A 14,962-nucleotide genomic window follows, 5' to 3' on the forward strand; every position below is an offset into this window, starting at 1 on the left:
TGCCATGTGAGTTGGAGGAACAGCAAGAAGGCCAGTGTAGCTGGAATGAAGTGAATGAAAATGAGGGCAATAGGAGAGGAAGTTAGAGAGCTCACAAGGAGCCTAAAAATGTAGGTCACTGTAAGAGTTTTTAGGCTTTGCTTGGAGTATAGTGAAGAGCCCTTACAAGGTTTTGAGTAGAAGAGTGATATGATCTGTCTGAGGTTTTAGAGGATTATAGTGCCTACAGTGTTGAGAACAGATGATAGAAAGGTAAGAGTAGAAGTAGGGAGATCAGATAGGGGGTTTGCAGTAACCCTGTTGAGAAATGATGATAGATTGACCAGGGTGATAATAGTGGGGATAGAGATGGATTGGAGATGGAGGTGGTTGGAACCTGGGTATATTTTGAAAGAGAACCAAAGGGATTTCATGATGTATTAAACATGGGTGTGAAAGGAAAAGAGGGGTCAAAGTGATTCCACAGATTTGGGATTGAGCAATTAGAAGATAGAGTAGTCATTGATTTATTAAGCTCATTTCTTAAAATGTATTTTGACACAGACTTCACTTAAGCATAATACCCACTGCAACACTTTCCTGGTGTAAGACTTTTTTTGAATTTTAAGTTATTTTAAACTAAATTCTAAATGTTTCAAAAGTGCAACTCAATGCTGAACGTAAATAACTTGAGGAGAAAAAGATTACATTGTCTTCCAAATGAACTCTATATTCAAAGAGATCATATTCCAAAGGTATTAAGAAAGATAGACCTCTGAAGTCTTCTTCCTGAAATGCAAACTTTTAAAGGCTTTATGACTGATTGTTTTATTTGGCTAAGCCAGGTGACTAAGCATAAGCCACATTTGTCTGTAGACGTTGAAAACACAGTGGTCATGGTGCCTTTGATTGAATTTTGTAGGTAGTAGGTTTGGAAGGTAGGCTTCAGCCAGCTGATTGTTCCAGAGCTGTCAGAAAGAAGTACTATAACTTGGGGCAGTGCTGTAGGGATCCATTAAAATACAGCATGCATTTCTAAGAATAAAAGAGTAGAGAGTTAAGAGGTATAGGTAAATGTTTTCAAGGGAACTCTAGAACTGTGGGAAAATAACTGAGAACAAAAAACCCAGGAAAGTGATTTAAAAATATGAAATGTACACGGAAATATTTTTTCTCAATATAATTTATGAAGCTTCTCAGAGGATGGAGGTAAGTAACGACTGTCAAGCCAGAAACGTGAGATATGAGAGACACTGAAACATAAAATGTTAGAAGACAAGTTCAAAATATGATCTGAATGGATTGTTCCTGAGATGGAAGTGCTATGTGCAACCAGAGTGATTTATTTGGTCATGAACAGATAGATAGGAATTTTTTTTAAAGCAATAATACGGTTGTTATTTAGTTTTGTGTTTTGTTTCGTTTTGTTTTGTATTATCTAAGGAGAGTACCTTTCTCTTAGATACTTAAAACAGTACCCAAGGGACACCATTTTAATTTATAGCATGATTGTGAGGCTGATGTGAGGTTTAACTGAAAGAAGGAAGACGTAAATTGTACAGTATTCAGGGATCGTGCTGGGACTAGAACGTAGATCTCCAACATGAAAATTTAAGATTGTTTTTAAACCAAGACCTACATTTTGAAATAGCTTTTATATCAAGACCTTAAACATACGCACGTGCACACACACACAGACACACACACACACAGACACACACACACACACACACACACACATCTGAAGAGATACTTACGCTTACAATGTATGATGCACTCTGATGTTTTTCTTCTACTATATTATATTCTATTCCATTTTAAACTTCTACCCTTCCCTCTGCTAGTCACAACCCACTACATGGATTTCACAGCAGCTTGCAGTTTTGAAAAAGCACTCAGGCCTGTTCCACTGTCGGCCCCTCCTACCCCTTCCCCATTCTGATATGCTGTAACCCGTGAGAGGTTGTGGAGGATGAGGTGTTACACTGAATAATGAAAGTGGGAGTGTGGTAAGGATGTGAGTCATCATGCCATCATTACAGCAGCATGTGCTGGGAACTGGAAATGTTAGGAAATCATGGACTTACAGAACACGGCTGCATGTTAAAGCATTCACAGACAAAGGTGACTGCAGGCATGGAACAGGCAAAAAAGTTGGAGCTCATGATTTCTTATCCACAGCCTGTTTAACAATAGAATTTCTGTCAAAGGTAATACATTTTTTTTTGGATTTTAATTATTTTTATAGGATTTGTGTATGGTCGTATAGTCTTGGAATGGACATGTTCTCATTTAATTATCCTTGAAAATGAATCACTTTCCTCTAACTTTAAGGAACTAGATGACCCAGTTATTTCAGTAAACTGACTGGTTTTAAAATAAATGCAACTGTTACAGGTAAAAAATAAATTGTTACCTCTGCGTATGGATAATAGGATTTATTAATAAAGCACATTGGATTGGGTAAATAACTTTATTCTTCTGAAACCCGTGTGACATTAAATATCAGGAATATTTTTCGGTGTTTATTTTTTTCTAATTACTAACATGACTTTAAATCATTCTGATATGCCTTCTGTTCCTGTGATCCAGCCAGGCTAAAATGAGAAAATACATTCACCCATCAGACTTTACTTTGAAAAATAATGTGGTTACTTAATATATGAATATCCTGCACTTTCTCAGGAAGGCAACTTTGGTTGAATATCGTTATTCAGTTGTTAGCTTATAGTTTAAAATTTTGCTATTGCAGAGCTTCTTAAACTTGGATCTTGGCTTCATGGACTCTGAGTCACTAGAAATTTGACTTTCTTTATATAAGCGTTTAAGCATTTTGTTTTTCCTGGTGAGAAAATATGTAGCTTTTATTAGATTCTTAAAGGGAACTCAGTGACTCAAAAAAATTAACTTTTGTGCTGTGGGATCATCTTAAGCTTGTTAGAAAATTGATATTTCTTTAGAGTATAAGAATTTATAAATGTGATACCTATATATATTCAAGTTCATATACATATAACCTTTATAATTTTTCTTGATCTGTTTTTCTTTACATAATTTTATTCAATATCACTCATATTGTATTAGGTTGAATTGATGAAATTACCATTCTTGTTGGCCAAAAACTGCCAGGTATTAAACATTGTATGTGATTTAATGCAATATTTTATGCCTCCTTATGTTTCACATAGGTGCCATGTATGTAGATGATGAAATATTAAAAATTTGGCCCTTTTAAACATCACTTAGTGGGCACTGCTCTGATAAAAATAAAGAGATGAATTAGAAGAGTAAAACATCTATAACATAATTTAGAGTACTATATATATAATACACGTTAGTTCTATGGCCATGTCAACCTTTCCTGAGAATTATTCTCCAAAAGCTGGGAAGCAAGTCCTTTTTTTTTTTTTTTTTACGTTGATTTTTATTTGGGACAGTGTTATAAGTGCCACAGTTATGATGAACCTCATTAGTAGAAAAGTTCATCATATCACTCAAAATATTCTATTGGTAGATCTTCATAATAGAATGTTTTAAAAAGTAAAGTAGCCTATTGTGTTTGTATTTTATTAGTAAAATAACTTGAACAATATTAAAACTGCAAAATCTGACATTAAACTAAAACAAGGGAATTAGGAAAGAAAGGTCATTTATTGAGTAGCTACTATGTGCCAGGAACTATGCAAGAAGACTTCTCAGAGGAAGTAAGATTTAAGATGAGACCTGAAGGATTAGCAGGAATTAAGGAGTATATGGAGGAAGGGGGAAGGAAGTTCCATGCAGAGAATATGCAGAGGCCCAGAGGTAAGAAAAGATGGAGCTGTCCAAGACTTAAGCGCAGTTCATGACTGGAGAATAGGGTTCAAGGATGGAGGGAATGAGGGAAGTAGATAGAAGACTTAGAGAGGTAAGCAGGAGCCAAACAGCTGGTACAGAGCCATTTAAGCCTGTAATCCAAGAGTAAGCAACTTGGATTTTATCCTCAGACAGAGGGAAGTATTGTGGGTTTTTAAAGAGGAGACAGAAATGATCAGATTTATGTTTTAGAAAGGCTATTCTGGCTGGTGTGTGGAGAATAGATTAAAATGGATAAGATTAGATATTGGTAACAGACCAACTCAGGGGTGGTTGCAGTAATCCAGTTGAGAAGTGACCAGACTATTGTTATGGGCTAAAGAGATGTGGACAGATTCCAGAAATATTCAAGAGATAGAATCAACAGATCTTAGTGATTAAATAAGAGCATTAGGGCAGAGAAAGAGAGCCGAGATCATGCTCAGGATTCTCACTTAGGCAACTTGGTAGTAGTCACTCTATGAAGGGGAACACACAAAGGAGAACAAATTGCAAGGATAAAAGATAATGAGTTAAGTGTTGGACATGTTAAGTTTGTGGTGTATATCTACAGTCTCATATCCAAGTACGTAAAAATATCCAATAAGCAGGTGGATATGGAATGGAAATCAGATCTGAGCTAAAAGTAGGCATTTGATTGTCATCAGTATTTGAACCATGGGAGTGGGTGAATTTTCAGAGGAGCAGAGAGAAGGGTTGAGGGTAGGTTCATTAACATATAAAAGATGGGCTGAGGAACAGCAGCTAGTGAGACTGAAAAGGCAGGAAGAAACCCAGAATAGTGTGAAGTGTGAAAGCTAAGGGAAAAGGTATATGTTCAAGAAGGAAGAAGTTGAAAAATGTCAGTGATGCTTAGAGATCTCATAAGGTACTGAGAGTGGAAGTGGACATCGTGCAACAGTTAATGAAAGAGGTTCCTTTGTGGGCTTAGTGACAGCAGTTTCAGTGGAGTGATGACATATAAAAGCCAATGATGCAAGGAATAAACAGGAGGTGAGTAAATGGACAAAGGAAGATGAGACAGCTCTTCTAAGGAGGTTAGTGTGGGGAGACGATGGAGGATGGAAGAAACAGCCAGCAAGCCTGAGAGTAAGTAAGAGAGTAAGTACAAGAGAGAGAGAGATAAGTAGACATGAGGTTGAGATGAATTTTTGGAGGATGGGAAAGATGGCTTTAAATGCTTAAAAAAACACTCAGTGAGTGAATTTCTTCATTGAGTACCTACTATATGCCAGGCACTGTGCCAGGTCCAGGAAACACAAGGTTGAGCAAAAGCACATACACTCCCAGAGCTCATGGAGCTTATATCATGCAGAAGATGTTAATTATATAACTGCCATAATAAATGTATAATTACAAAGTGAGACACATGCTCAGAAGAGATATAATAAAGATATATGGAGAACAAAGAGCAAAGGAACCTGACTGTCTCAGTGGTTTAGGAAAAGCTTTCTTGCACTGAGATTATAAGGCATTTCAGACTGAAGGAAGCATGTGTAAAACACTGTGGGGTGGGAGGGAGGATGGTATGTTTAAGAAACTAGGAGATGGCTCAAGGAGTGATGAGGGTTGATATCCAGGGGCCGACCAGACCATCCCTCTTCAAATAAGAAGGAAAGACCCACAAGAGAGAAGTTGAAGATTCAATAAAGAAATTGGAATATATCAACAGAGACAGACTTCAGAGGAGATAAAAGATTAGACTCTAAAGAATGTACTTTTCTTCCATTACAGCAGGAGGAAGTAGATGGGGATAAAGACAAATGTGCAGGTTAAGAAAGGTAAGGTAAGGTGAGGAGGAAAGAAATTGAGAATATTCCATTTGAAGGTTTCTCTTATTTCTATTAAGCAGGATCTAGAACTAAGGGAATGTAGTGGAGCTAGAGATTCAAAGAACATGGACAAACTTTTAGATATTGCAAAGAATGGAAGAACTAACTGGGAAAACACAAAAGAATTGTTGGGCTGAATTGTTGGAGGTCATGAATTCATAGTGGCAAAAATGTGCAATGTTTTGGGAGTTTCTCTAGAAATACCCAGCAATCCAAATGTATACATGAAGAAAGCAGTTACTTTCACCTATAGTTGAGGTTTGCCAGCATGAGACAAAGGAAGGGCAGTGGGACCAGGGCGGTGGTGCACTAATAAACCAGACCTTGGGGATACGAGAGGGAGGAGTATAGGGGGAATCTCTGATTTGTAGCTTTTGCCAATTTCCAGGTAAAATCTGGCCAATTTCAAGGTACCAGTGACTTAACAAGTGGCACACAATTTGTGAATATTAAGTCACTTCTTTTGGACTGGTTGCTAACCCCAGCACGCTACAGGGTCAGGGAGATGAGGCTAGTAGCAGGAGAGTGGTTGACATGATAGATAGTGGAATAGAACTAGTAGAAGAGAAAGCGAAGACAGATAGGACAAGGGGGTGAGGGAGAGGTACCAAGGATTGAACTCTGAGAACACAGAGAGCAGTGGAGGGGGACACTAAATGACTTGTTGGTGATAGCCCAAGAGAAATACATCTTTTCTCCAAAACCACTTATATTTTAAGGACAGTTTAGTGACATTAGAAGATAACACTGACCTGTGCTCAAAATTTTCAGTTGGTAGCTCAGGTTACTTAGTGGCAGCAAAATCAGGCCAATTGCTATTTTGCCATCTATGGCGAGTTCCTGTGATTTGCTTCTCTCTGTCCTAATGATGTTACCACCATCACTACCATTTTACTCTCATCATAGAGATTTGAAATGCATTGTAGGAGGAATAAACAAAGATGGCAGAGGCAGTAAGAGTAAGGGAAATAAGAGGAAGAGGAGGGCCCTAGCGACTGAAAACAAAGTCCTGCCCTAGCATCTTCTTCTTTCACACCAAAATTGTCTTCCTAACCCATGCTAGAGAGGAGGCCATCATTGACTGTATGTTACCATGGTAACTACCTGCCTCAGAAAACTCTAAGCTCTGCTCCAGCTCAGTTATCTATGTATTGTGACAGACAATTATCCACTCTCCCAAAGTGGATTAATACAATTTGATCTTGCCTCTCACAAGTCATGCTTTTAATGGGATAGAGGTAAATTCGTTTATCTAGAGATTTAATATTTTTCTCTCTCAGACCTCCATGTTTGTAACCATGGATTTGAATTTAACTGTTTGAAAATAACTTTCACACTAGAGCAAAACTATGAAGAACATTTGTATTAAGAGCAATGTACCTCTAATTTCTTCATGCTGTTTGCTATTTCTTTCTGGCTATTGTTGCTATGTATAAACAAGAATGTAATGTCCCAAATAGAGGCTTTTTTTGAATTAGCAATGAGGCCACACAGAGGCTTTTGTTGACTCTGTGAATCTAAAATATGTGCCCTTATGTGCACCGTGGAAAGGGTTTGTTTTTAATGGAACCACATTTCATGTTCCTTTCCTATAAAGACCTCTGCACATTGACAGCGACAATTTGGACTATTTGGTTTAGAGTGTCATAATCTTCTCCCAGGCAAATGTTAATTTTGTTATAGGCTACAGTGGTGTGATAATAAACAAACTGATAATGAAGTAGTTTTTATATCAAAACAGTTGCTTCATTTTTCCTCTGAGGCTTCTGTTAACATTGATAACCCTCAGTGTGTCTGAGATTTGGGGCATTGTTTTCCCCCAAACAGGGATTAATACAATTTGATCTTGCCTCTCACAAACCATGCATTGTGGGAATGAGCAGAAAACACGTAAATGTTAGACATGCTCTGAAGCAGTTTATAACAGGTGGAGAAAACAGGCCAGAGCTCCGGATGCCCAGGCCTCAGGCACCCTGCACATTAAGAAAACTCTGCTTTTCTGTCTGTTCCCAATCATCTGGAATGCATTTGTATCCTTTATTACGTCTGCTGTTTTCTTCTACCATCATACCTGCTTCTGCCGGTCATTTCTTTCAGTTTATTAAGGAGAAAGCCATAGAAACATTTTAAAATTAACTTGATGGGTGAACCTGGATATTGTATCATGAACCGATCTATATAAATCATTAAATTGTCCTACTCCAAAGAAAAATAAGATAAATGGATATAAAAAATTGATTTTTATATGGGCATCTCTTTTTTTCAGAAAAAGAAGTAATAAATCATAAGAATAAAGCATATGCCCTTACTTGCATCCCAAACTTGGTACAATGTCGTTAGAGCTCTCCACATACATTAACAACAAAAAAGGACACTTCAACTGTTTCAACTAGTGGTTCCTCTCCTCTCAAACTTTATTCTTTTTCCCTGCAGCTAATTCACTCTCAGCAGTCTTCTAAAGACATAGTAAGACAAATGGTTATGCTCTTAAGTGGGAGTTTCCATATTTCATATAACTTTCTGCAGTGTTTTGCCAATTACCTCTTATCCAGTTGTTATGATTTATGTTTATCTGTATTGGAGAATAAAGTTAGAACTCATCTTCATTCTTTGGAAGCAGAGGTAATAAATAATTTTCCCATGGCTATTTACAATGAGAGCCACATCTCTTTGTTTTGTTTTTTTTTTTAACTACTTGAATTCACGTTAAGATTATATTTAAAGTATGCTTCACAGTTTGTATTTGGGGATCTGATTTAGACAAGAAAATAAATGTGTTTCTCTGTGCCCCTGTTGCTGCTCAATGGAAGTAATTTAACTTTTTTTTAATTCAAATTTAATTAATTAAATTTAAATTTATTTTTAATAAATTTAAACGTCTTAGGTGTTTAAAATAGGTTAGGTTAGGAAGGCTGGGCCGTTGGATCTTGGGTTTATTTCAAACACTTCAGCCACAGCTATGTCAGATGCCACTGCCTCTTCTCTGGGGCGAATAAAGTCTAATCATATTATATTTACTTAGTTACTCATAAGCTCATGTATCCATTTAGCATTTAGCTGGGAAATGACCGAGTCTAATTAGTACTCTGGAGAACTTACTTATTTTACTATTAAGCCTTTTTCTCCCCTTCCCCCCTCAACCATGAAAAATTATTTTCTTTTGAAATGGTGGAAGTAACATGTAAATGAGAATAGCAACCCAAAAAAGATAGTGAAGATTTTTAAGTGTTATTCACATATCTCCAACTGTTTGTCAAGCTTTCTGAAGCTCCGCTTAAAGGCAAACAAACTGCTGAGGGGAAAATTATATTCCTTGCCGTAGTTGATAGTTGTGATTAAATGGGCACTCCATTCTTACTGTCAATTCCTCTGGCTTGGGGACTTTTTATTGCTGCCACCTGTGGGAGGGAACGATTTCTTTCATCTGGAATGTCTAGCCTGTTCCTTTTCTATGCCTGTAATCTATCCAGATCTCTGTAATATGTAGTTCAAATGGTTTTATCACCGTCACCATCATCATCATCGTCACTAGTATCATTATTATTATGTGAGGGAATACTGGCATACAAACCACATGAAGCGGTGGTAAAACTTCGTGTTCTGTTGTGTCACTCAGGTCAGGGGAGGCTTCAGTTACTCAGTTTGGCACAGGCTCAGTGCCTCTATCAGTGTGTTCTGTGCAGCGTTTCATTCATCCTCTTTTCCAGGCACTGCGTTATCCTCTGTTATCCCTTGCCCTTAGGGTCACTGTACTTCCTACCAGCTCTTACTACATATTGAAGTTTCTCAGTAAGTTGGTTCCTAAACAGGCAGTACTTTTTTTTTTCTCCTGAGTCTCATGTCTGCCCCCAGTTTCATGTCTGTGGTAGTTTGTTAGGGCTGCTGTAATAAATTACCACAGACTGTGTGGCTTACACAGCAGAAATTTATTTTCTCACAGTTCTGGAAGCTAGAGGTTCAAGATCAAGGTATCAGCAGTTTGGTTTCTTTTGAGGCCTCTCTCCTTGTCTCGGAGATGGCCGTCTTCTCACTGTATCCTCACATGGTCATCCTGCTGCCTGTGTTATCTGTGTCTAATCTCCTCTTCTTATAAGGATACTAGTACTGGGAGTTAGGGCTTCAACATATAAATTTGGGGGACATACAGTTCAGCTCACAGCAATGTCTTTCTCATAGTCAACAGAATGCTAGTTTCAACCCAATTTCTCTGAAAACATTCTCTTCTGAACATGAATCATTCTTGGCAACCCTGAACTGTATCTCTAACATCTGATAACACATGACAGTTTCCTGTGTTTGTCAGCCTACCCAAGTTCTTCCATTTTCTCCTAAACTCTCAGATTTTCTAAAATATCCTATTTTTCTTCACAATTCCACCCTTCACTTCCATCAGCCCACTTGGCTGGCAAAGAATTTCCTCTGGCATGCATGTTAGCTTGTTGTAAGTTCTAACTTATATACCCTGCTCTGGTATGATCTAAATGCATTAACTTCCTTATAATCTTGTCTATCTATTGTATCATATCTTATACAACCATAACCTCCCTGATTCCCCTTCTTTCCTAACTTATATACCCTGCTCTGGTATGATCTAAATGCATTAACTTCCTTATAATCCTGTCTATTGTATCATATCTTATATAACCATAACCTCCCTGATTCCCCTTCTTTCCTAAAAGAGAGGCAGTGAGTTGTGCAAGGAAATAAGTTATGTCTTAGCAGGATGTCCAGTGAGAAAAGAAAATCTATTGTAATAGAATGAGTATTTTAAGCAACAACATAATTTGGATACTGTATAGAACCAAAGGACTTAGTTTATTTTCTAAAATTATTTACATAAAACCTTTTATTCTAAAATATTTCATCAAATTTTAGGATGGCCATTGTTTAAGAAGCCAGATCGTAGACATTGCACCTGTGAGGGAAAATTTTTGAAAAAAAAAAAAAATTGTTTGACATGGTAGGATCTTCTTAGAACCTTCAGAATTCATAGTTGGAGGCCCCTGACATTGCTTGTCTGGACTGCTATAGCTGCCTCAGACTAACTAACTCGTCTATCTGGCTTAAGTTTTTGTCTTCTGGAGTTTCCTCTACTCACTAGTACCAGAGTTTTCTGCCCGGAGAACCAACCTCCTTGTACTACTCCTCATTCAGAGAGCACTACTGGCTCCCTGTTACCTGCGGGGTAAACCCCACCACCTTCTCAGCTTAGCACACATCCCCATTTTTCACATCAATCTGCCATGCCCTTTTCTGGCCTCGCTCGTCACATCTTGCGCCTTCTACCTGGAACTCTTACTCACCATCCTGAGAAAGTTACTTAATTTTCTTGAGTATGAGTTTTCTCGTCATGAAGTGAGGCTAATACCTACTGCACAAGGATGTTGTCAGAATTAATAAAGCTAAACATGTGTGAAGCACTGGCTAAATTATTTATCAGTTCCTTTTTTTTTTAAGATTTTTTTTTTTGATGTGGACCATTTTTTAAAGTCTTTATTGAATTTGTTACAATAGTGCTTCTGTTTTATGTTTTGTTTTTTCGACTGTGAGGCATGTGGGGTCTTAGCTCCCTGACCAGGGATGGAACCTGCACCCCCTGCCTTGGAAGGGGACGTCTTAACCACTGGGCCGCCAGGGAAGTCCCATCAATTCCTTTTGCAGTTATGGGGTCAAGCAAACCCCTATTCATCCTTTAAGACCCAGAACAGACACCACTTCCTCTGGGAACCTAGGCTGTTATTTATTCTAATTTTGGCAATGCCTCCACTAGAGCACCACAGTTGGAGTTAAGAATGTGGTTTTCTGAAGCCATGTTGTTAGAGTTAAACCCTTGGCTTCTCTATTTATTACCTGTGTGATATCTGGCAAGTTACCTGTATCTCAGTTATCTCTTCTGTAAAATGAGGATTCCATTGTCGGTACAATAGGATTACTGTGAGGATTAAGTAGGATAATATATGTAAGAAACTTAGCAAATGCTGTGCATCATTAGTATACAAAAAAATTTTTGTCATTATTACCGTCATCGTTTTGAGTCAGTTTCTCTCATTGTGAGTTCCTCAAGAGTTTGTCTCTACCTTGCTCTTCTCTAGATGCCTTGGGCCTGGTCCAACCCCTAGCATAATAGCTGGATCAAAGAAGTCACTGATTAAATATTTATTCAGTTAACATATTCATTTTTTTTTCCTTTTTTTTTTTTTTTCCTATTCATTTAGGTTGAGGAGTGTTGGGCTTTAAATCCTCTCTGAAAATACTTCTGGAAATAAACAGAAAAATCCTCATGTATCTCACTGAATAGTATTCCAGGTTCCTTCCTATAGAAAAGTGAAGTAGCTGAGTTTTTTAGTCTGAATTCAGCTTTAAGAAGGGTGTCTAGGGCTTCCCTGGTGGCGCAGTGGTTGAAAGTCCGCCTGCCAATGCAGGGGACACGGATTCGTGCCCCGGTCCAGGAAGATCCCACAGGCCATGGAGGGGCTGGGCCCGTGAGCCATGGCCGCTGAGCCTGCGCGTCCGGAGCCTGTGCCCCACAGTGGGAGAGGCCACAACAGTGAGAGGCCCACATACCGCAAAAAAAAAAAAAAAGAAGGGTGTCTATCATATTGTGTAGATTACAGAGTTCATGAAATATAAACTTGTGAATTTTCCATCTTTCAAGACCTTTAAGACTTGGATAGAAGGTCAGCTTTCTTCCTCGATGATTGGGTAACCAGATGCCCTTTCTTATCTTTATTCGATTTTTCAGATTATTATTTAATGATTTTAGAATTCTAAAAGTTTTTTCAAGTCTTACTTGCATAAACCTCTTGGTTGTCTATGGTAAAAATAACTGTTGAAAGAACTGAAGCTAAGATGTATATGCCACATCCTTTTAAAATAGGGTAGACATGGGACTTCCCTGGTGGTCCAGTGGTTAAGATTCCCAGCTTCCACTGCCGGGGGTGTGGGTCCGGTCCCTGGTCGCGGAACTAAGATCCCACATGCCGTGTGGCCAAAACATAAATAAGATAAAATAAAATACCAAATTAGTAGAGTTTATAATCAAAAGACAGCTAATACAGATCCCAAACGACAGACTAGTCTGTTCCTTCTTTATGTATGATAAAGTTATAATCATGTTTTATATTTTCTGTGACATTCTCTTTATGTATCTCATAATTATCAGTTATATTTTATTCTTCATAAACTGAAGTCAAGGAATGTCAACAATATATCTGCCTATTTGTGCTTGCATACTGTATCAGTTATCTATCGCTGAGTAGCAAACCATCCCCAAACTTTCTGGCTTACAACAACAATATTTCTCACAATTCTGTGAGTCAGCTGGGTGGTTCTTCTGCTGTTGTCTCTGGATTCATTCAGCTGGTGGGGCAGCTCAGGGTAGGAGCTGCCTTTCCACATGTTTTTTCATCCTTGGCTGCTTCTCAGCCTTGTGGTCTCAGGTTTCCAAGGAGGCAAGACCCAGTGGCATAAGCACTTATCAAGCTTCTGCTCGTGTTACATTTGTCATTGTCACATTGACCAAAGCAAATCCCATGGAGAGTCAATGTTAGAGTGCATATACAGGGAAAATGATGCCAGGAGACATGATTGATTAGGAGCCTTTCCTGTAACAATCTACCACACACATGCATGGCAAATTTATGTCTCAGTACATGAAAACAAACAAACAACCCCCCACATTAACTTAGTTTCTGATGAGAGGGCTGAGAGTTTGATTGGAAAGGAGACTTCCTTTCCATTTAATATATTTACTTTCATTTATTAATACTTTTTATTTAATAATATCCTTTTATACAGTTTCTTTTACTGGTATTACTTCTTCAATTGACAAAAAAAAAAAAAAAACCCAAAACTTTTTTCACAATGCAAGTGAGTGAGTAAACCATCATCGGTTTGGGTTCCCTGATAGCAGAAGCAATAGTTGCTTATGAATTCTTAATAAAACTTGAGTAGAGGTACTCTGATTACAAAGAAAATCCAGCCTGTGATACTGATTTTATCATACATGAGAAAGTTAGGTTTCCAGAGTTCAGAGGAAACTTAAAATTTTTAAGGTTTTCTACCTCATACCCATCAAGAGTTTATAGGGGATTTGAAATAAATATTATTTAACTGTTTTATTTTCAAAATATTTTGGTTTATTTCCATTGTGCTATGTGTTTTCTATCAAACATTATTGATTAAAAAGGTTTAGATGACATAAATCACTGGGGGAAGTGAAGAATACATTCGCCAAAATGAACATGAACACCTTCTTAAGACAATAGCACATAAGAATATTGCAATCAAAGATTTAGAGACAAATCTGAATCCCATAAAATACCTGCTTTTTTGGCCAAAGTAGAGCAGCAGCTGACCTTTAGATTCACATATTCTGGTTAGGAAGTTAAGGTTGACTATTGAAATTGATTTCTCAAGATAAATGTCCCACATTTTTTTTTTTTTCTGATAGGATGAGTTCACCCTCTTTTAAAGAAAGGACAGTCTGACACTCTGACACTGAGCAATGAAAGTATGGTAGAAACAAATGAAAGTTTGCCACAAGATACCAACCTAGCTATTCAATGCCTTGCTGTAGGCAGACTCTTTCTTAGGACCTAGTTCGTCTGTTTTTGTTTTAATTCACCTCAGGGTTCAGCTGTAGTCATTTTATCCCAACAGATGTAACTTTAGACTCTTAATGTGGGTGATGTAGTTAAACTCATCTTAATGTAAATTTTTCATGGTGGGCCATGCGTAGATGGTCTCAGGGGTAACTTAAAAAGAACTAGTTTCACAGTTAGAGAAAAGGGTAAAACTTTATTTCTTATAAAATAATCAGACCTTTAGTCAGTGTAGTATCACAAGATCCAAACTGTAATGACTTTGTTTTAAATGGATCCAGGATCTGGAGAGTGGGGAATGGACACCAGAGAGGAGTTTGTATAATATATTCTCAGTATTGTGAGGGAAATGCCATTGAAAAACGAAGGAAGACAAAAGAAAATGAGGAAACTACTTTCCCCCATTAGGATCCACGAGTAGAGTACAGCGTTTGTCAGGAAAACTGCCGTATGAGACAGAACTTGCCTTTAATGCCCAGAGATATTTGCTGCTGTCTAAAGGTGCACAACTTAATCTTGCCTACTGGCTGATGTTCCCAACTATTTTCTATTAACTGAGCCCCAGATCAGATCCAAAGACACTTCCCCACAGCGAGTAGGTGGATGGCTCGAGTGAACTAAGTGCTCCGAGCATGTGGCACAGGGAGATAGATGGCAGGCCTATCGCAGTCTCTCTCCAGCAGCCCCTTCTCT

The 14,962-nt window shown here is 37.9% G+C and overlaps 1 protein-coding gene across 11 annotated transcripts in view; it reads left to right on the plus strand.

Moving 5' to 3' along the window:
- RABGAP1L (RAB GTPase activating protein 1 like) overlaps positions 1 to 14,962 on the plus strand; it is a 687,421-nt gene that overhangs the window by 551,156 nt on the left and 121,303 nt on the right. For 2 of the 11 annotated variants that reach the window (XM_067728706.1, XM_067728710.1), the window contains exon 1: positions 2,072 to 2,189. The exons of 7 other annotated variants lie outside the window; for them this stretch is intronic. Coding sequence is in view for 2 of the 4 variants with exons in the window: in XM_067728705.1 (XP_067584806.1) it covers positions 2,007 to 2,189 (183 nt within the window). In the remaining 2 variants the exon portion in view is untranslated. Of the gene's footprint in view, positions 1 to 1,823; positions 2,190 to 14,962 lie in introns of those variants that run through there. 2 more of the 11 variants (XM_067728701.1, XM_067728705.1) reach the window with 2 other exon arrangements.

This window comes from Pseudorca crassidens, chromosome 2, assembly GCF_039906515.1.
Source record: "Pseudorca crassidens isolate mPseCra1 chromosome 2, mPseCra1.hap1, whole genome shotgun sequence".
Taxonomy (NCBI): Eukaryota; Metazoa; Chordata; class Mammalia; order Artiodactyla; family Delphinidae; genus Pseudorca; species Pseudorca crassidens.